We start from the raw sequence: 21,222 nt of genomic DNA on the forward strand, positions 1-21,222 counted from the left end.
CCTAATTAAGTATGAAAGAGCTGAAGTGACTTACAACGTCAGATAAAGTGGACTCGAGATGAAGTGTGTCCCCGGAGGGAGGGAGGCATTTCAGAAGGGTGAGCTCCTCAGACACATAGTGCTAACTGTACGCTCCCAGCAGCTGGGCTAAGATAAATAATCTGAACGGACAGAATTGGTGATTTTAACACTTTTCCCATTGATTTATGAAGTGGTTTTAAAAAACGAATAAAGACATGGCAGATCTGGACAGTGCTGTCTATCGTCTCGATCTGTTTAACTTCTGAGGGATGATGCTGAACTCAGCAACTGCACAGGACGGACTTTGTTCAGTTACACACAGAGCATTTGTCAAGGCAGGCCACATAGCTGGCCATCAGATAAGTCTCAGCCAATTACAAGACACAAGTTTACAACTCGTACAATAGCTTTCCTAAGAATCAGCCCCACAGGTGCTCTACTAGGTAGCCTACTAGAAGAAGTCACAGGGGCGTTGGGAAGTACTTAGAGTTGAAGGCAATGGACGTACAGCCATCAGGACCCTGGGGTGCAGCTGGAGCAGTGCTCGGGGCGTCGCCTGAATGCCTGGAGCGGAGAAGAAAGTTGTAGAATTGTTGCTAAGGGTGTGTCACTTCAGAAGAGGAGCCAGTAAACTCCAGCAAGAAGGAAACAATAAAGAGCAGAAATCAAGGTGACAGGAGAACATTAGCAAAGCTAAATATGCTGGTAAGCCACTGGATAGTCACAGTAAGAGGAGGGGGAAGAGGACAAATTGCCAGTGTCAGCAAAGAAAGCAGTTAACACCGTTATAGATCTGCAGATAGGATATACAGAAAACACCTGAAAGGCAAATACTGTAAACAGCTGTGCCTGTCGTTGGACAACTTACATGAAATGGTCAGATCCCTTATAAGACACACATTACCAAACCGAGGCACCTGAAGGAGAAAATCTAAACATAGCATAAAGAAATCAATTTTGTTACTTAACAAAACAAAAACAAAAACTGTTCACAAGGGAAGGGAGGGGAAATAAATAAAATTCTAAGCCCAGATGGTTTCACTAGTGAATGCTATCATACATTTAAGGAAGAAATTATATTAATCATAGATTTTCTTTCATAAAATAGCAAAGAATATGTCCCAATGCTAATTACTTATCTTGCTACCAAAATTTAACGTAGACATTACAAAGAATTAGACCCTGTTTCTTATGTGGACACAAGGATCTGTTATAAAATAGCAGTAAATTGAATGCAGCAGTATCTGAAGAGGCACTTATGCCAAGAATGCGAGGCTGGAGTTCCACTTCAGAAGGACCTTCCAGGGGCAGGACTTGTGGCCCGGCTGTGAGGCTGCCTCGTGGACACACACGTCCGTCAGTGGAGTGCTGCGTCAAGTCCCAGCTGCTCCACACTTGCAGTCAGCAGATGATGCCTCAAGTGCTCGGGCCCCTGCGCCCCGGGTGGAGCTGGGGGCCCCTGGCTTCTGCCCCAGCTGTTTGAGCCATTTGTGGGAGTGAACCAGCACCCGGAACACGTCCGTGTTGATCTGGGCTCTGCTTTTCAAGTAAATGAAATCCACATTTAAAAGGGAATATAATTCACCATGTTAACGTGAGAGAAAAGCTGTCTGTCGTTAGAGTAGATGCACGAAGTCACTGAAATGGAGTACCCACTCGCAAAACCATCAGAAATAGAATAGGAACTCTGAGTGCCCACTCGCAAAACCAGAAGTAGAATAGGAACTCTGACGAAGGGCTTATGTGACAAGACAATAACTGTCGTATGTAATAGTGAAATGCTGACGATTGCCATGGAGGTCACAGGAATAGCGTTTTTGAAAAAGATTTTTTAATATTTTAAAAGAACTATTTGTGTGAAAGAGTTACACAGAGAAGGAGAGGTAGAGAGAGAAAGAGAGGTCTTCCATCGCTGGTTCACTCCCTAATTAACCACAACAGCCAAAGCTGAGCCGATCTGAAGCCAGGAACTTCTGCCGGGTCTCCCACGTGGGTGCAGGGGCCTAAGGACCTGGGCCATCTTCTGCTTTGCCAGGCCATAGCAGAGAGCTGGATTGGAAGTAGAGCAGCTGGGACTTGAACCAGCGCCCATATGGGATGCTTGCACTGCAGGCTATGCCACAGCACCAGCCCCAGGAGTAGCATTTATTTGGGACACAAAGAATTGCAGTTCAGGTACACTGAATCAGGGTAGCCCTGAATAGTTGTACCTTAAGGCAAATATTGGGAAGATGTTTGGGTTGGGGATGTCCACCGTAGTTGGTTTTGAAGGCAGTTCGTTGGCTGAACAGGAATCCCAAGTTGTAAACCTGTTCTGATGAGCTGGTTTATCAGGGTGCTCCAGCTGCGATGCCGGACACCAGGGACTACTGCAGTTTTTAATCCAGCTCTCTCAGAGCAGTCTGTATTTGACCTTTGTGAGTAGGAGCATGTTCCTTTTGTAGTCGCTGGACTCCGCTTTAGAAACCTCTTAGTCTCGATGCATTTTCATTCATGAGGGCTTAGGAATGCACCTGAGCTGGTCATTCCAGGCTCAGACTTGATCATAACTGCAGTGGTTTGAAGCCCATCAGATACATCTAGTGCTGTGGTTATAAAAAGATGGATTTGGTCAATATGAAGGATGACGGAGAACCAGCTGTTGTATTGCAGTATGGTAACTAAAGGGAGCTGATCACTTACCCGGCTTTCCTGGCACGTAGCAGAAGAGGGGAAGCACATCTCTGTAAAAGGTTCACCCAAGTATCGGGAATAACTGACACAGCTAGAAGACCACTGTACTGCACTCCTCAGTAAGTAGGCATTGACCAGGAACCGGTCCTTGAAACACCGATAGAGACTTCCAGACGTTCCGTGCCTCTTCAAAAGACAGTGGTAACACATGCGATCTTGGAAGGATCCAAGAAGAATCTAAGTCTGGATCCAGTTGCCACTTTGAAGGAAATCTAAACCCTAAGGAGAAACAGTGCAAAATCAAGTTGGGGATAGGAGGGACGTAAGGACGGGGCTATCAGTGCACCAGTTTCTTCTTTGCTTGTAGTTGGAAATCGGCAAAGCAGAAAGCATAGCAAATCAGGACAAGACATATTTCAATAAATTGAATTCACCTAAAAAGCTGATTCTCAGATCATAAAGCAAAACTCAACTTTCATATGCTCATATGAAATCGTTTCTATAGTAACTGAAACACGATATATACAATGTAATTCAGTCTTGAAGCATGTTCAGGTTTTGACAGTTTCTAGAAAGTTGTGCAAGAAACTAGCAACAGTGGTGACTCCCAGCAGGTGGGTGCTGGTGTCTGAGGAATGTGGATGGGTGGAGACTTCACTCTTGCTGTTGACTTCTTGAACTTTGTGACCATAACGTACCTATTCAAAAAATTAATGGCATGTTTTCAACAGTCCTCTTCGGCCTAGCCTAAGTTCAGCTGAACGGTGTGTGCGTAGTACTGGGCACTTAACAGAGAATGTAAAGAAACTGAACAAGACTAACAAGCATGCAAGGAGAAGAACCTTTAGTGTATGAAACATAGAAGTAGAGGTACTATCTCTACTTCACTAACGTCCCTACCAGCCTCCCCTGGGGATGTTCACAAGTGACTATAGATGTGATATTCTTTTTTTTTTTTTTTTTTTGACAGAGTGGACAGTGAGAGAGAGAGACAGAGAGAAAGGTCTTCCTTTGCCATTGGTTTACCCTCCAATGGCCGCCGCGGCCGGCGCGCTGTGGCCGGCGCACTGCGCTGATCCGATGGCAGGAGCCAGGTACTTCTCCTGGTCTCCCATGGGGTGCAGGGCCCAAGCACTTGGGCCATCCTCCACTGCACTCCCTGGCCACAGCAGAGAGCTGGCCTGGAAGAGGGGCAACCGGGACAGAATCCGGCGCCCCGACCGGGACTAGAACCTGGGGTGCCGGCACCGCAAGGCGGAGGATTAGCCTAGTGAGCCGCAGCGCCGGCGAAGATGTGATATTCTTTAAGATTTCCTTGCAAGGCAGAGTTATGGAGAGGAAAACAGAGGGAAAGGGGGGAGAGAATGTCTTCCATCTGCTGGTTTACCCCCAAATGGCCACAACAGCCAGGGCTGGTCCAGACCAGAATCGGGAGCTGCTTCTGGGAGATCTCCCTTATGAGAGGTCTCGTGTGAGTGGCTGAAGCCAGGAATCAGGAGATGCTTGAGGGTCTCCCACGTGGGAGCAGGGGCCCAAGCACGTGGGCCATCCTCCAGTACATTCCCAGGTGCATCAGCAGGGAGCTGGATCAGAAGTGGAGCAGCGCCCATGTGGTTTGCTGGCACTGCAGATGCCACAGTGCTGGCCGCATGAGTGACCTTTGGAACTGTGGCCTACCTGGGGCTGGTCCCCTCTGTTAGGAGAGCTCCATGGAAGTGCGTCTCGGAGCGTCACATGAAGGGGAAGGTGTGCCTGCAGCAGAACCACCTGCTCTCCCCTTTGGTCTCCCCCAAGGCCCGAAGCAGAAGCAGAAGCAGGGCTTTTCCTCGTGCTAGTCAGAGCAGCGGGGCTGTGGTCAGCCCACCTGTGCGGTCCTGCCTGGGGAGATGGAAGTTGAATTGTTGAAAATTTAAGCGTGTTAATGATAGGTCTTGTTAATGAAGGTAAACTCACAACTTTTCAGTTTAACCCAAAACTACGTAGTGTCTGAGTATATATATTTCCTCCAACTTTATTTGGTATGCCATTTTTTAAGGCAAGAGAATCAATCTGTGTGCTGTAGGAAATATTCTGATAGATACTGTGTATTTACCCCAGCTTCTAAGGTCACACAGTAAACAGCATTAAAGGCAGTATCTGAAACAGTAATAGTACTCTGCAGGCTGAAATAGTAGTGAATTTTTTCTCTGAAAATAGAGAAATACGTTTCGTTGATTTTCGTCTTGGGTATCTTCCTCCTCTTTTTCGTTGTTTTTTTCCAGACTTTTGTTTTGTCATCAGGAGGTGGGGCTGAGCGTTCGGCTTAGTGGTTAGGACGCCTGTGCCCTGCGGTAGCGTGCCGGGGCTCCACTCCAGCTGTAGCTCTGGACTTGGCTTCCTGCTGATGCTCCCGGGGTCGGGGAGGCAGCAGTGCTGTCTCGGGTCGCTGGGTCCCTCCCCCATGCGGGAGACCTGGGTTGAGTTCCTGGCTCCCAGGTACAATCCCCCCTCCCCTTTGAGGGCATGTGGGAAGTCGGTCACACATTTTGGAAAAGAGAGGTAACAAGGTCCCCTAATTCCACATGCTCTAAAGGGAACTTAACACTGGCCTTGAAGTCTTAACTGAGAGATTATTGAATTATTATAGAATAATAATTTGCATTATACTTTTTTTAAAAAAAGATTTACTTATTTATTTGAAAGAGTTACACATAGAGAAGAGAAGCAGAGAGAGAGAGAGAGAGAGGTCTTCCTTCTGATGGTTCACTCCCTAAATGGCCGCAACGGCAGGACCTGCACCAATCCAAAGCCAGGAGCCAGCAGCTTCTTCCGGGTCTCCCACGTGGGTGCAGGGACCCAAGGACTTGAGCCATATTCCACTGCTTTCCCAGGCCACAGCAGAGAGCTGGATGGGAAGTGGAGCATCCGGGTCTCAAACTGGCACCCATATGGGGTGCCGGTGCTTCAGGCCAGGGTGTTAACCCACTGAGCCACAGTGCCGGCCTCTGCTTTATACTTTAATGGAAACAAGTCTTTACTATAATAATACTTGCATTCATTGGCCCTTAAAAACTACTTTGGTTAAATCCAAATTAAATCATTTCCAAGGGCATCTATTATATTTCTATTATCTAATATTGTTTTATCTAATTTCTGTGTGTGTGTGTGTGTTTTATTTTTTATTTTTATTTTTTTTGTGACAGATAACTTTTAAAGAGCAGCTTTCACCAAAAAAGCTGGGCTTCTTAAATGTGGTAGAACTCGTTGGAGCTCTTAGTGACATCCTCCGCGTGGAGTTCAGGGACGGAGAACAGGACTTGCTCGTGTTTGATGCTGACGCGAGGCCCCCGGCACCTGGTGAGTTGACCCACGGTATTGTGGGGAAGGGAAGCCTGGGTGTGCAGCAGTCTCATTGCAACCCCTCAGTCACACAGATCACACACCAGCCACGGACGTCTTATACAGTGACCTCCTTCCAGGGGTGTTTCTGGTACTAAGGTATTAATAAAAGTTAAGTACATTTAAGAGTCTTGGATAATTCTAAAGGAACTGGACTTTGTGAAACGGTGTTCTGATAGTTGAATAGTTCTTAGCTGCCTTTGCATCAAAAGCTCTTTAGAAACACATGGGAGTCAGAATGAGTGGGTGTGCTTTGTGCTTTGGGGCCGTACTCTTGGTGTGGTGGGTTTTTTTTAGTTTTTCCTTTGGGGGATACTTTTAGGTGTACAGAAAAGTTGCAATGGTCGTACATAATTTCATAATTTCAATACTCCTTTCATCCAGTTTTCCCTCATATTGATAGACTTGTCAGAAGTAAGAAGTCTCGCATTGGCGCATGAATGAAATTCCAGACTTCAATGATCTTGTGCCAGTTTTTCCCAAGATGTCCGTTTCAGTTTCTCTGTCGGAGCCTGGGGTGGTGCATGTCATTAATGCACTTAGTTTTCCTTTAAGTACACCTCTCCGTGTTGGAGAAGGCTGGAGGGCGGCCGGGACGGGGCAGAAGGCCCTGGGAGGTGGCTGCCTGCGGGGCCTGAGCTGCGGCCCCTCACTCACTGTGGGGTAAGGAGGCCTCAGGCCCTCACACAGGCCTTCACACACCAGCAGCTCCCCGGGGCCTCAGAACACTGTGCAGTTTTGTTTTTCTTTCCTTTTCTTTCTGTAATTTGTATTGAGGTAGCTGTAGACTCACATGCAGTTGTAAGTAGTACAGAGAGACCCTTTATTCCGTTTCCCCAGTGATAGCTGAAGTATCACGGCATTTGTATTTTTATAAGCTTCTTTTTTTTTTTTTTTTTTTTTTTTTTTTTTTTTGACAGGCAGAGTGGACAGTGAGAGAGAGAGACAGAGAGAAAGGTCTTCCTTTGCCGTTGGTTCACCCTCCAATGGCCGCCGCGGCCGGCGCGCTGCGGCCGGCGCACCGCGCTGATCCGATGGCAGGAGCCAGGAGCCAGGTGCTTTTCCTGGTCTCCCATGGGGTGCAGTGTATTTTTATAAGCTTCTACAAGTGATGATGATGGACAGCTGTTTCTTCCAAAATGATTTTTGTTGTTGATTATCAGGGTAACCCATGTTCATGCTAAAGCTATTCAAACACCACAAGTAAAAAGTGAACATTTCCCATCATTTTACCACTCCCCTGCAATAAAACTGAGTCTTTATGTAGCCTGCCGGACTCTTTTCAAGTTACATGTAAGTAAGAACAGCTGGATTTTGTCAGATCGCGGAAGCACCACGTGCTTATTTAAACAGTTCCCACACTAGAGAGGTGAGTAGTGTTCATGGTTTTTGTGTATATATTCTGGATTTCTCTAATATTGTTAATTGTAACACGAATAATTTTCTTACACAAAAGCGTATCGTAAATATTGTATAAGTCCCTTTTTATATTTATATAATCTTTTTAAACTACATATAGTTCTTTTTTGTAGCTGTTATAATTCAGTTGCCCATTTTTCTGTTGATGGCCATTTAGATTGTTTGCATTTTCTACATTGTTAAAAACACAGTGACAGCTGTTTTTGCACCAGCATCTCCGTGGTTATGAGTTTGTCCTCAGGAGCCCCTTGGGCAGCGGGTCTCTCTGGGGTCTGGTGTAGTGCGCTAACTTCTTGTCCCCATACACATGTAAATGTGAACAGAATACGTGGTGGACTTGGGCAGCCCTGAGAATGAAGGCATCATATCATGGAATATTAAGTAGTCACATACATCGCTATGTTGGGCAGCAGTGGGTGGCCACTGCAGCATTTGAACAAGAAGTGCTTGGCAATCAGAATGGTAAAAATCTAGAGCCATTCTCCAGAGTCTTAAAAAATCTTCCCAGCCCGCGAGCTCCTGCCACCCAGAGTGAAAAAGTTCGGATTCGTTCTCTTCGAGCACTTAGTTTTATCTGTCTGTGCTGAGATGTCTGCAAGGCTGGGTGCTGTCTCACTTATCTCTGCGTCTGTCCACGGTGCTGGCACTGGAAGGTGCTTAGTATCAGCTGCACAGTTACTGTAACCAATATGCCCAGGCTGCTCTGTTGGCCATTTCAGATGGAGCTGTTTCATCAGGCAGAAATTCGAGTTTAGTTCAATCAGATAAGAAAACAGAAGCCAAAGTTTGTATCTCCAGCCCCCCTAGAAACTCCTTGTCTACTGCTGCTACCAAGGAGACCACATGGGATTTCCCTGCGAAGAACCACAGGGAGCCAGAGCAGAAGGTGTACAAGAAGCCTAACCTGGTGGTGAAGCCGTTACAGCTGGTGAGTGAGCTCTCGAGAGTCCGTAGCTTGGCATGTGTGTCTTCAGCTTCCAGCAAAGATGGTATAATATTTGAACAGATGGTCTTTCTCCAGGATCGAGTGAAAACTAGGCAAAATATATGAAACCGCATTTTTTCAGGTATTGGACAGTTCTAGAGAAGAGTGGTCCGGGATGGCAGCGCTGTTAGGGACTGAAATGTGTTCCCCTAGATCTTGTGTTGAAGTCCTAACCCCTAGTATCTCACAGTGGGATTGTATTTGGAAGCAGGGCTTTTATAGAAGTGGTGAAGATAATGTGAGGCCATTAGGCCCTAATCCAATCTGATGTCTGTCCCTGTAAGAAGAAAAAATTGGACACAGAGACGCCAGGGGTGCGTGCTTACAGAGAGAAAAGACCATGTGTGAGCACTGCAAGAAGGTGGCCTTTTACTCGACCCCATCTTGACCTTGCAGCTCTGGCCTTCAGAACTGTAACAAAAGAAGTTTCGGGGAGCCACAGGCCAGCATTGTGACGTGGTGGGTAAAGCTGCCGCCTCTGATACTGACATCCCATGTGGACATGGGTTTGAGTCCCAGCTGCTCCACTTCTGATCCAGCTCCCTGCTCATGTGCCTGGGAAAAGCAGTGGAAGATGGCCCAATTTTGGGGGCCTGTGCCGCCCACGTCGGAGACCCAGAAGAAGCTCCTGGTTTCGGTCTGGCCCAGCCCCCAGCTGTTGCGGCCCTCTGGGGAGAGAACCAGCAGTTGGAAGACCTACCTCTGTTTCCATCTCTGTCTCTACCTGTACCCCCCCCCCTTCCCTCCCTCTCTGACGCTGATTTTCATATAAATAAATCTTTTGAAAGGAAAATAAATTTGTTATTTAAAAAAATTTTGTACACTAGAGATTCAGCATTATGAAGAACAACTGAATCTTTCAGCCAAAAATCTTTAAAAAAAATTATTTATTGGAAAGGCAGAGTTACAGAGAGGCAGAGGCAGAGAAAGAGGTCTTCCACCCACTGGTTCACTCCCCAAATGGCAGCAACAGCCAGAGCTGGGCCTATCTGAAGCCAGGAGCTTTGTACAGGTCTCCCACGCGGATGCAGGGGCCCAAGCACTTGGGTCATCTTCCGCTGCTTTCCCAGGCTGTAAACAGAGTTGGATAAGAAGAGCAGCCGGGACTTGAACCAGCACTCGTGTGGGATGCTGGCGCCACAGTTGGAGGCCTAGCCTACTGTGCCACAGTGCTGGCCCTCTAGGTAATAATTCTTTTTAGTGAAGTCTTAGTTCTACACACATTATTTTTTTAAAGATTTATTTTATTTATTTGAAAGGCAGAGTTACATAGGGACAGGGAGAGAGATCTTCCACCTGCTGATTCACTCCCCAGGTGACCAAAACAGCTGGGGCTGGGCCAAGCTGAAGCCAGGGGCTGCCTCTGGGTCTCCCACGTGGGCACAGCTTTCTCGGGCACCTTAGCAAGGAGCTGGATTGGAAGTGGAGCACCTGGGACTGCAACAGGCATCCATACGCTGGCATTGCAGGCGGCAGCTTCACCCACCGCGGCCCGGCCCTGGCCCCGGCCCCGGCCCCGGCCCCGGCCCCGGCCCCGGCCCCTAGTCACATCCCTTGGAGTGGCTCACTCTTGCCTCTGTTCTCTGTGCCTGGCTTGTTTCCTGGAAGAGCCTGGAGCGCAATAGGACGGCCTCGAGGAAAGTTACGTGCTTTGGAATGGGAGTTTTTGAGAAACCTGTGTTTGATTGGAAGACGAGTCTGAAGTTTAATCCGTTTCCTTAAAGTCACCCTTGACTATTGGTAGGGTTTGGTTGGGGTGAAAATCCGCCTTCCTTCAGCCTGAGTATTTGAGATGTCATGTTGCCAGTTTTGTATAGGGTTGTTGCATAACATTTCTTAACTCTTTACCTAACACTGTAAAGCAGTAATTTTCATTTTTAATGTAGGTAAAATCACCTGGGGAGTTTTCTTTAAAACTTTTATTTTCGTGGTTGGTGCTGTGGTGTAGACGTTAAAGCCACCGCCTGCAGTGCTTGGCATCCCATATGGGCGCTGGTTTGAGTCTTAGCTGCTCCACTTCTGATCCAGCTTTCTGCTGTGGCCTGGGAAAACAATAGATGGCCCAAGTCCTTGGTCCCCTGCACTCCTGTGGGAGACCTGGAAGAAGCTCCTGGCTTCGGATTGGCACAAGTCTGGCCGTTGTGGCCATCTGGGGAATGAATCAGCAGATGGAAAAACCTCTCTCTCTCTGTCTCCCTCCCTCTCTCCCTCTCTCTCCTCCTCCTCCTTCTCTGAGTAACTTTGTCTTTCAAATAAATAATTCTTAAAAAAAAAGTTTTTGTTTTCATTTCATTTGAAAGACAGATAAGAGATCTTCCATCTGCTGTTTCCGTACCCCAGATGCCTGCAGCAGACAGTGCTGGGCCAGGCTGAAGCCAGGAGCCTGGAACTCAGGCTCCGTGTGGATGTCAGGGGCCCAAGTACTTGAGCCATCTGCTGCCTCCTTGGGTGTGCATCAGCACAAAGCTGGAGCCAAAGCTGAGTAGCTGGGCTTGAACCAGGTTCTCTAACATGGGATGTGGGCCTCTCAAGTAGCAACTTGACCTCTGTGCTAAACACCTACCTTGGGGAGTATTTTTTAATGCATGGTTGTGAGCCCTGTTATCAAGGACTGTGAATCAGCAAATCTTGGAGAGAACCAAAGAATCTGCATTTTCTTACAGTTTCCTAACTAATTCTAACAAAGGTGACTCTGATAAGGGTGACTCGTGAAATCCATGCATTTGAGGAAATCTTCAGGAAGCTTGGGAAAATGCATATTATGAAAAAAAACTATGCATGGATTTCGAAAGTTTTTTTTTTGCATCAACACAAATTTATCTTTTTAAAAAAAGATGTATTAATTTATTTGAAAGAATTACAGAGTGTGTGTGTGTTTATCTGCTGGTTCACTCCCCAAATGGCAACAGCAGCCAGGGCTGGGCCGGGCTGAAGCCAGGAGCTTCGTCTGGGTCTCCCACATTGGGCGCGGGGCCCAGGCGCCTGAGCCGTGCTCTGTGGCTTTTCTAGGCCATTATCAGGGAGCTGGATGGGAAGTGGAGCAGCTGTGACTCGAACCACGCCCATATGGGATGCAGGGATGCTGGCACTGCAGACAGTGGCTTAACCCGCTGCACCACAGTGCCGGCCTCACACAAATTTCTTTTAATTTTCCATGACATTTTTGAAATCACCTTGTGCGCTTTGAGACGTCACACAGTCTGAATCGTCACTCAGATTTACTGTGTTTTTTGTTTGTTTGTTTGTTTGTAGCAAATAGACATAAACAATTCACAGCTCAACCTGCCAGTGGCAAATCATGACATCCCACCAGATGCTGTACGGGAAAAGAAATTATGCAGACTCCCACCACTGGACACCAGCACCCTCGTGGGCGTGTTTGTGGAGTACATCATCTCTCCCAGTCAGTTCTACATCCGAATCTACAGCAGGGATTCGTCAGAGCTGCTGGAGGACATGATGATTGAAATGCGGTAGGTAGTTCTCGCGTGTCTTCCTCTCAAAATGTCATTCTTGGGACTCTTAAAAATCAAAGACTCTTTGGAGAATTGTCCCTGTGAAATGCCTGAAATCTGTTTTCTTTATGTTAAAATCAGAATTGAAATATTTTTAAAAAATTGAAGATCAGGAGTACTTTTATCAATATTTATCATAGAGAAATTTGTTTAAAAGATAAATCTATATGTGTTAATACAAATATGTTTTTAATAAAAATAAACTGTTTTTTCAAAACTTGGAGGAGTAGCATTGTACAGAGAGGTAGTCACAGAAGCAGTAAGTGGTAGTCAGGATTTGAACCCAAGTTACTTCTGAGCTGTTACCACGTCAGCCTTCCTAAAGATCAGACCTCAGAGAACCCAGACTCTTAAGGCAAAGGAATAAGGACTGATAAAAAGAAGCAGGGGAGAGTTTGGTCTTGGAAACTATGTAGGAGAGACTTTGAAAGGAGGAGAGACAGTGCTGCTGAGAGGCTGTTGGGTTTGGGATTTTAACAGGATTTTAACTTGCGCTTTAGGAAGCACTAGGGAGAGAGGTTTTAATATTCAGAGAGTTCGAGGTGAGAAAATGAATGCAACCATCAAACTTCCTCAACAGACTGCTTTGAAGAGGAGTTTGAATAAGAAGGGAAAAAACAAAGTTAATTGGCATTAAGAAACCTTAGCAAATCAGAAAATATCAGGATATGTGCTTTGCTTTTTGCCAAGACTTTCTTGCTCTTGCTAACATAAATAAACATACCTGTGATTTTTATTCCCCTCTGGGATTCTCTGTGTGTGGACTGCAACAGGCGCTGTTACTCCAACCAGCTGGTTTCCGACCGCTATGTCATGCCGGAGTGCTTCATCCAGCCGGGGCATCTCTGCTGCGTGAGGATTTCCGAGGACAAGTGGTGGTATCGGGTCATCGTCCACCGGGTGCTCGGGAAGCAGGAGGTGGAAGTCTTCTACCCAGACTTCGGAAACATTGGAGCTGTCCAGAAGTCGTCCTTGCGGTTCCTCAAGTGAGTTGGGTTGGAGGAGAGCAGCGGACAGTGAGAAGTGGAGTCACAGTGCTGGACGCTGTGCGGCTGGTGGGGCTGGTGGGGCTGGGCGCTCGCTCCCTGTTGTCTTGCCTTCGGCCCTCCACCCTTTACGTCTGTCTTAGTGCGCACTTGGCATCTGGTCACATAGTGGCACGGAGCGGTTATAACCCCTTGCGTCGTCTTTCCCATAACCGTGACTCTGAGAGGACCCCGGGACTAAATTTCAACCCCTTTGTAAAAAATGACTGGGTCCTGCTGAGGTGTGCTTACACAGCGGGTACGTTTAAGTCAGATGTGCTCGCAAAGATGGTTGTGAATTTTATTTCTCAGATTGCTTCATGCTGTAAGACATCAGTGAGTAAAAGGCTCTGAGGTAGCATGAATGCTAGCATCAATAGGTAGCAGTTCCATAAAATGCAGTTTTAGACGGGGATGAGATGTTGGGTTCTCTGTTGCAGGTGCTGCTACACGAAGCTGCCAGCTCAGGCTATCCCTTGTTCCCTGGCGTGGGTGAGGCCGGTGGAGGTATGTGTGCTTGTTTGCTCTTCCATCGTTAGTAGACATTCGAGTGCCTGCTCTGCGCCAGGCATGCCTCCAGGTGCTCAGGGCACAGAGGGCAGAGCATGGCACCAGCCCTAGTGAGGTCATTGGTGCCCTGCAGAGGGCGGACGTGCGAGATCATCTCACTGGGGCGTGTTTGCCACAACAGGGGTTTTACAGTGTGCGGAACAGGTCACAGGGAGTAGTGCGAGTCAGTGTCCTGGGACCCGGAAGAAAATAGTAGCTAAATGCAAAAGTCGGAGAATTGTGTTCATGGCAAAGGAGGGGTTTTAAAGCACAAAGCAGGAATGGGGGGGGGGGCAGTGTGGCCTTTGGGCCTCCCGGTCCCTCTAGGGCCAGGGCTGCCACCCTCAGGACGTCCACGCCCGCAGTTCCTTGGGACATCCACGCCCGTGCAGCCATGCAGAGCGAGGACGACGTGGAGAGGAGACAGAAGAGGGAGAGGATGTAGAGAGGGGACGGTGCGAGTCTGTCCCTGCAGGGCAGCCGTCCACAGGGGAGTGCGGGAGCTCCGTGCACGCAGACAGGGCACATTTCTGAGTGAGAAGCCGATGAACTCGGCAGTCTACACTGCCTGCTCTCGGTGGACCAGGCGCAGTGTCCTCGCTGGAGGCTGCGGGGCGGCTCGGGGCTCCATCTGGAAAAGCAGTCAGGCGCGCTGAGCGAACGTGGAAGCCACAGTAAAGCCATCTGCCAGGGTGTTGATTCTCAGGGATCAGTGTAGACAGAGAACCAGCAAAGAGGACGTGGGATTTCTTTTTTAAAAGATTTATTTGCTTATTTGAGAGCTACAGTTACAGACAGAGGGAGAGACAGAGAAAAAGGTCTTCCACCCGCTGGTTCACTCCCAAATTGCAGCAGCTGAAGCTGGGCTGATCCAAACCCAGAAGCCAGGAGCCAGGAGCCAGGAGCTTCCTCCAGGTCTCCCAAAGACTTGGGCCATCTTCTACTGCTTTCTTAGGCCGCAGCAGAGAGCTGGATCAGAAGAGGGGCAGCTGGGACACAAACAGGCGCCCGTATGGGATGCCGGTGTCACAGGCGGAGGCAGAGCCAGCCCCTGAATTTCTCAATGCATCCAAAGCCTCTGGCAGACTAAAATGACTTCCACCAAAGGCAGCACAAAGGAAACACGATCCCGGGACACTGACTGGCACTACTGCCTGTGACCTGTTCGGCACAGTTTTGGCACAGCAAGGAAAGCGAAGCCAAGCTGTGAAGAGAACCACCTGGAAAGCGTAGGGCGAAGCCTGAACAGAGCTGCTGCTGGGAGTAGAGTCTGAAACGTGCGGTGTTAGGAGGCAGGGGCAGCCCCGCGAGAACCAGGCGGTTCCTAGAAGGAGACTGTGAGGGGAGCTGCAGGACGAGCCTGTAATGGAGAATGGAAGGAACCGCCGGAGCTAACGGAGCCCTGGAGAAGGTGTGGGCTGGTGCCGAGTCGGCGGAGGCCGCAGTGAGCAGACGTGTGAAGAGGCTTGCGAGGCTCTTTCTGCGTGGGACTGATTCCACGGAGCGACTGCTAAGGAGCCAACTTCTCGAGACTGAGACGCGGGACGGAGCGCGAGGACTTGTTCCCCTAGCTGTGAAGAGCTGCTCTGTGCCCCTGTACCAGCGAAGAGTGGATTTCCTTTTCTAATCCTTGTTGAGCCTTGTGCCGCCGGCACTGAGCTGCTGATCCCTGATCCAAGTGTCATGTGAAATTGAGTTTGCCATTTAAATTGCGTTTCTAAGCAGCTCTTAGTTAAAACTCTTACATAGCAGTGATTGCTCCTTGGTTTTGTAGTTGTATTTTGAATGTTTTTTATTTCTTTATGTAAGGTCATGGATTCATTTTGTTAAAGATTTATTTATTTGAGAGGTAGAGTTACAGAGAGGGAGACAAGGAAGTCTTCCATCTACTGCTGGTTCACTCTCTGAATGGCTGCATCTGAACCCAGGAGCCAGGGCCGCCTTCTAGGTCTCCCACGTGGCTGCAGAGACCCAAGCACTAGGCCATTGGTAGGGAGCTGGATTGGAAGTGGAGCAGCCAGAACTTGAACTGGTGCCACGCCACAGCGCTGGCACCTGTCACAGATTCTTAAATTGTGGTTTTTAGTGCACTTAATATTAGGTTGCTTAAGACATTCTTTTAATCAAGTAGAACCACATTTATACACACAGGCTGTATTTAATGCTTGAACTGCCTTCACTACACGTCTCTGCTGTCAGAGTGAAAGCTCTGTGAGGACGTGTTTGTCATATAACAGGACACACGCTACGTCGTCCAGGGGCTGAACTGGAGCCTCTGTCCTGCACGTGTGTGTGTCAGGTCATCAGCATGACAGAAGTGACATGTTATTTTTGTGTTTTTAAATCCCAATTTGTTGTATGTAAGGGTTTGTTAAAATTTCTTTTGTGCAGATCAGTTTTTAAAGCCACCTAGGTAGGTGTCTTTGCACTTGTGAACTGACATGTCAGTGTGTAGGCAGACGTGTGACCGGAGCGAGACCTCCGTGACGGGGCACTGGCGGAACAGGCAGCTCTCCGGCTTTGCCTTTGTTTTGTTTTTTGTTTTTTGTTTTTAACTATTTCTTTGTAAGGCAGAGTTAGGGAAAGACAGAGCTCTTCCACCTGCTGGTTCACTCCCCAAATGGCTGCATCTGAAGCCAGGAGCTTCTTCTGAGTCTCCCACGCGGGTGCAGGGGCTTGAGCACTTGGGCTGTCTTCCCCTGCTTTCCCAGACACGTGAGCAGGGAGCTGGGGAGGAAGGGGAGCAGCCAGGACTCAGATCTGTGCCCAGAGGGGATGCTGGCACTGGAGGCATGGCTTTACCCGCTACGTCACAGTGCCAGGCCCCTGCTTTGTCTTTGAAATGTCATCGGTTTGTAGTTTCAGTGCTAACTCTGCAAAGATGGTTGTTGATAAGCTTTATTCTAAAGGCAGACCAATGTCAGTACATCAGAGCTTTAAAAACTGGGGGAAGAGGAGGTCCCTGCAAGCACATTTGCCCTGTTAGTAAATGCATTGATTTTTAGCAACTGCTTTGCCCATGTAAAATGCTAATATTTATAGGAAACTTGAATAATGACAAAGATACCAGATACAGTGCCAGAAATGTTAGGGAGTAGTGGCTATCTCTGACAAAGTATTTCTCAGAAGTGATAATATGCATTTTTTAACATTAAGGAATTTAGTGTATTTGGGGCTGTTGGTTTTGAAATGTTGGCCAATCACGATTCTAGGTGATCAGCCTATGGACCACTCTTGAATGAGACTGGATTGTATCTTTTGTCTTAATCAGTTTATTAAATAATTTCTGAATCTTAAACGTGCTGCTGTAACAATTAAGATATTTGTAACAATGAGTGTTTAAAAGATCTTTGCGTCATAGAACATAAATATGTAAAACTAATGTTGAAATATGTAAAACTGGGGGAAGCAAAAAACTAGTGGAAATAAACCTCATAATGATAAAAAATACTCAAATAAAATACAGAAATGTTTATATTATGTGCCTAATGATACAATCTCAATGTCTATAAAGCAAAAACTGGGCTATAGGAAGAAACAGATAAAACAATCATAAACAAAACCACACTTCTTTCAGTAAGAGTAAAAAAAGTACAGAAAACCCAGACAGGTGAGTCTCACACAGCAAAGTGGACCTTCCGGATGCGTGTGGAACACCGAGGCCACGCCGCAGGATACGTATCTCAAGCACACGTGACTGTTGACGAGAAGTAACCCTCTGCCGAACCACCAAGAAGCGACTGCAGCCTCCTCTGATTTGAGCTGCATCCTTTAGGATTTTAGTTACTGAGAGCTGACTGCTGGCAAGCTTAGTTTATCTGAAAACATTATTTTACGCTGCTTATTGAAAAAATATATTTGCGAGGTATAGAGTTCTAGGTTGGCAGTTAGTATGCTTAACACGTTGCAGGCATGGTTCCCGTTCTGGATTGTCCTCACTGTTGTGTTTGAAAAGGCAGCACCTGGTGTAGTGGGTGCTCCTTTGAAGGCCGAGCTGTCTTTGTCTCTAGCCATTTTCAGATTTTCTGTGTACTGCTCACGTTCCTCAGTTTTAGTACCGTGTGTGTGTGTGTGTGTGTGTGTGTGTGTGTGTTGACAGGCAGAGTGGACAGTGAGAGAGAGAGACAGAGAGAAAGGTCTTCCTTTGCTGTTGGTTCACCCTCCAATGGCCGCCGTGGCCAGCGCACCGCGCTGATCCGAAGGCAGGAGCCAGGTACTTACCCTGGTCTCCCATGGGGTGCAGGGCCCAAGCACTTGGGCCATCCTCCACTGCACTCCCGGGCCACAGCAGAGATCTGGCCTGGAAGAGGAGCAACCAGGACAGAATCCGGCGCCCCGACCGGGACTAGAACCCGGTGTGCCGGCGCCACAAGGCAGAGGATTAGCCTAGTGAGCCACGGCGCCGGCCAGTACCATGTGTTTAAGGTGAATTTACTCTCATCCATCCACCTTGTGGTTCATCAGACTGCTTTTATCTGTGTTGGCTAATTTTCATTAAATCTAGCAATTTCCCAGAGGTATCTCTTTAATTATTGCCTGTTCTGGTACTCAAATGTGATTCTGGTTTTGTGTCTTTTTTTTTTCTTTTTTTTGAACAGTAATTACAAGTATGTTAAATCACCTCAATTTTGCTCCCATATTTTTTACCTTTTATGTCTTAAGTCTACCTGGTCTTCCATTCTGTGTTTTGGGTAATTTTTTCCACATTATCTTGCACTTTCCTGATTTACTGTTTAATACTGTGTAATCTGCTGTTAAACTGTCAGGTGTTTAGTTTTATTTTTACATCTTAAATTTTCTTAGTTCTGCTAGATTAACTTATACAACGCTGAGCTCAAAGGCTTTCAAAGAAAGCTGGGGTTTGGGTTTGGTTGGGGTTTATATAATAACTTTCATGGTTTAAAACTTGTCTAGAAATTAAAATACCCAAAGTTGAGGTTTGTTTCAGCGCATCTTGTTTCTGCTCTTCCTCACTCGTGACTCCTTACCTCTGTGTGTGCTTTATCTTTGCCTGTGAACTGCTTGTCATCTTTGAAAAGCTCACGGCAAGAATGGCTGAATCCAGGCTTGGTTGCCCGTCTGCACTGAGGTTTGACGTTTGCTTCTGCCAGGTGCCCAGGAGTTAGCATCAGGCTGGAACCACCTGAGGGATTTGGGGGCCTCTCGGTGTTGGGGACACTGAGATGCAGATTTGGGGAGGCTGCCCTGAGCTTGTCCTCTCCAGGGGCCCTGCTGAACAAAGGCGGGTTCTCCTGAGACTCCTGACGGGCAGGCCTTTGACCTGTTAGACCGTCCAAACCAGGTGCCAGTCTGCCCACCTTCGCGGCTCCTGTTTCCCTTCTGGTTGGGCCTAATAATTTGTTACTAGCTTGCTAGTTCTTTGATGCTTTTAGGGCATATTAAAGATTTTTTTTCTAAGGGTTTTCAGTTTTTCTGTGGGGTGATTCTAATAATCAGACTCACTGTTTCTGAAAATCAGTTTCTAATCAGATAAAGTTTTCTCTAATTATATCTTTCATTATTTTCCTTTATTCTGATTTATCTCCTAATTACAAATTTCCCACCTGTGTGTTATTCCAGCCCTTTTATGGTTTCTTCTTTCTCACTGAAATCTCTGAATTGTTCAGGAATTCATTTTTATATATGGTTATGGTAACTCACGTTTCAGTCCACCTCCTGAATCTATTATCTGGGTTATATTTCAGGAACACTGGACATCCAGAGCTATTTTGCAGTTCCAGAAATTGTGTGGTTTGAAGCCATTAGTGGGGGTGGTGGATGAATACATAGATGGAATCTTGAACATTTTTCTGTGTGATACATCCTCAAATGAAGATGTCTACTTCCATCATGTCTTGAGAACAGAGGGCCATGCGATTGTATGCAGAGAAAATGTCCCTTCTAAGGTAAAACAGTATGGATGTGTTTAAAATGTAATCTCAACATTGAAGATACAAGAGAATTTAATAAAGATTATTTTGATTTATTCTTTAGTAATTAGGGACAGCCGTGAGATTCCTGTCTCCTTAATGCAGAGAACTCTTAATTTTCAGATGCCCACCAAAAAAAACTACTTTAGCTAATGTACTTTAAAGATTTATTTATTTATTTATTTATTTGAAAGTCAGAATTACACAGAGAAGGAGAGGCACAGAGAGAGAGGTCTTCCATCCGCTGGTTCAGTCCCCACTTGGCCATCACGGCCGGAACTGTGACAGTCCGAAGCCAGGAGTCTCCTCCGGGTCTCGTGCTGGTGCAGGGGCCCAAGGACTTGGCCGTCTTTCCCTGCTTTCCCAGGCCGTAGCAGAGCTGTGGAGCAGCTGGACTGGAACCTGTGCCCGTATGGGATGCCAGCACCGCAGACAGCAGCTTTACCCACTGTGCCCCAGCGCTGGCCCCTAACACACTTTAGAATCTGGATACTTTTATTTTAAGTGATTGGATAGTCTCTCCTACCTCAAATTACTTAGTTAGCAGGGTCGTCCTGGACAGGAGCTCTCTTGTTATTGGTAGTCATATCTAGCTGTGTCTCTATACTGAGGTTAACTTTTCAAACTAGGTAAAAGTGAAAATATAGACAGTTTTAGCTATTAAATTTCAGATGATAGTGCACTCCCACAGCATTTAAAAATTGAGGTGCTGTTTCGCCTTTGTCCTGCCAGGTGTATAATGGAGCCTTTCCTTTTCTCCCCCCTAGGGTTTCAGAGACCTCAACCCTCTAGCTCTGTACACCAAGTCCAGTAAGGGGCCCGGCGATGTCTTGACAGAGCTGAGCTTTCCTGCCCAGCAGCATTATTTTAATGAAGACCGAGAGATAAGTCCACAGTCCAAAGAGAGTGACCTGCACACTCTGGTAAGAGGTGTTTGCGATTATTGCTGTAATTTGTTCTTTTTACTGTGATTATCCTTATTTTTTAGATGAAGAATCGACCTCCCCAAACTTAGTAACGTAGGGAGACGTTGCAGGTGATGTCAGCGACTCCCCTGGGTTAAACCCTTGTCTGGGGCATGCTGGCTTTCACACACTGAACTCCCTGCCCCTGGGGGCGTCCTGACCGCCCAGGTGTGATCTTCCCTGCTCACGGTTCAGCAGCTTCTTCACTGTTCTCAGTGACTTTGTGAACACTGGGGCCACCCACCCTCCCCCACAGGAATGGCATTACTAAATGTTCGTTACTGTGCACCACTCTGGCCTGAGATACGGCAGCAGTTAGTGACCCTGGGTGATGTTACAGGGCCCGTTGACAGCACTCACGTGTGTTAGCTAACTTAACGTTCACAACAAACACACCAGCTTGGTTCTTTGACCTATGGTAGGTTAAGGAAAGTCAAACACATGGTAAGAACTTTGTTTCTTGAACAGATAAGCATGTTGTTTAAGTCTCTGTTCCTGACAGCAGGTGCTAGGCTAGGAGTCTAGAATATGTTTAATTTGAGAACCAACAGTCTTTTTTTTGTTTGATACAGCAAGGCCTTTTATTTTCTCTGAATAAAATAGCAAATATTCTTTCATTCAGGGTTTTATATCTCTGACTTGAAAGATTTATTTATTTATTCGAAAGGCAGAGTTACAGAGAGGCAGAGGTAGAGAGAGAGGCAGGGTCGGGGGAGGTCTTCCATCCACTAGTTCACTCCCCAGCTGGCCCCAACGGCTGGA

General features: G+C 47.0%; 1 protein-coding gene across 4 annotated transcripts in view; it reads left to right on the forward strand.

Annotated features, from left to right (window-relative positions):
- The window catches only part of TDRD5 (tudor domain containing 5), a 107,367-nt gene that overhangs the window by 38,288 nt on the left and 47,857 nt on the right, over positions 1–21,222 (forward strand). For all 4 annotated transcript variants that reach the window (XM_051858243.2, XM_051858241.2, XM_051858244.2 and 1 more), the window contains 7 exons: positions 5,877–6,030; positions 8,211–8,419; positions 11,729–11,949; positions 12,765–12,977; positions 13,457–13,523; positions 19,271–19,471; positions 20,263–20,418. In XM_051858243.2, coding sequence (XP_051714203.2) covers positions 5,877–6,030; positions 8,211–8,419; positions 11,729–11,949; positions 12,765–12,977; positions 13,457–13,523; positions 19,271–19,471; positions 20,263–20,418 — 1,221 coding nt within the window. The remainder of the gene's footprint in view (positions 1–5,876; positions 6,031–8,210; positions 8,420–11,728; positions 11,950–12,764; positions 12,978–13,456; positions 13,524–19,270; positions 19,472–20,262; positions 20,419–21,222) is intronic.

This window comes from Oryctolagus cuniculus, chromosome 7 (assembly GCF_964237555.1).
Source record: "Oryctolagus cuniculus chromosome 7, mOryCun1.1, whole genome shotgun sequence".
Classification (NCBI taxonomy): domain Eukaryota; kingdom Metazoa; phylum Chordata; class Mammalia; order Lagomorpha; family Leporidae; genus Oryctolagus; species Oryctolagus cuniculus.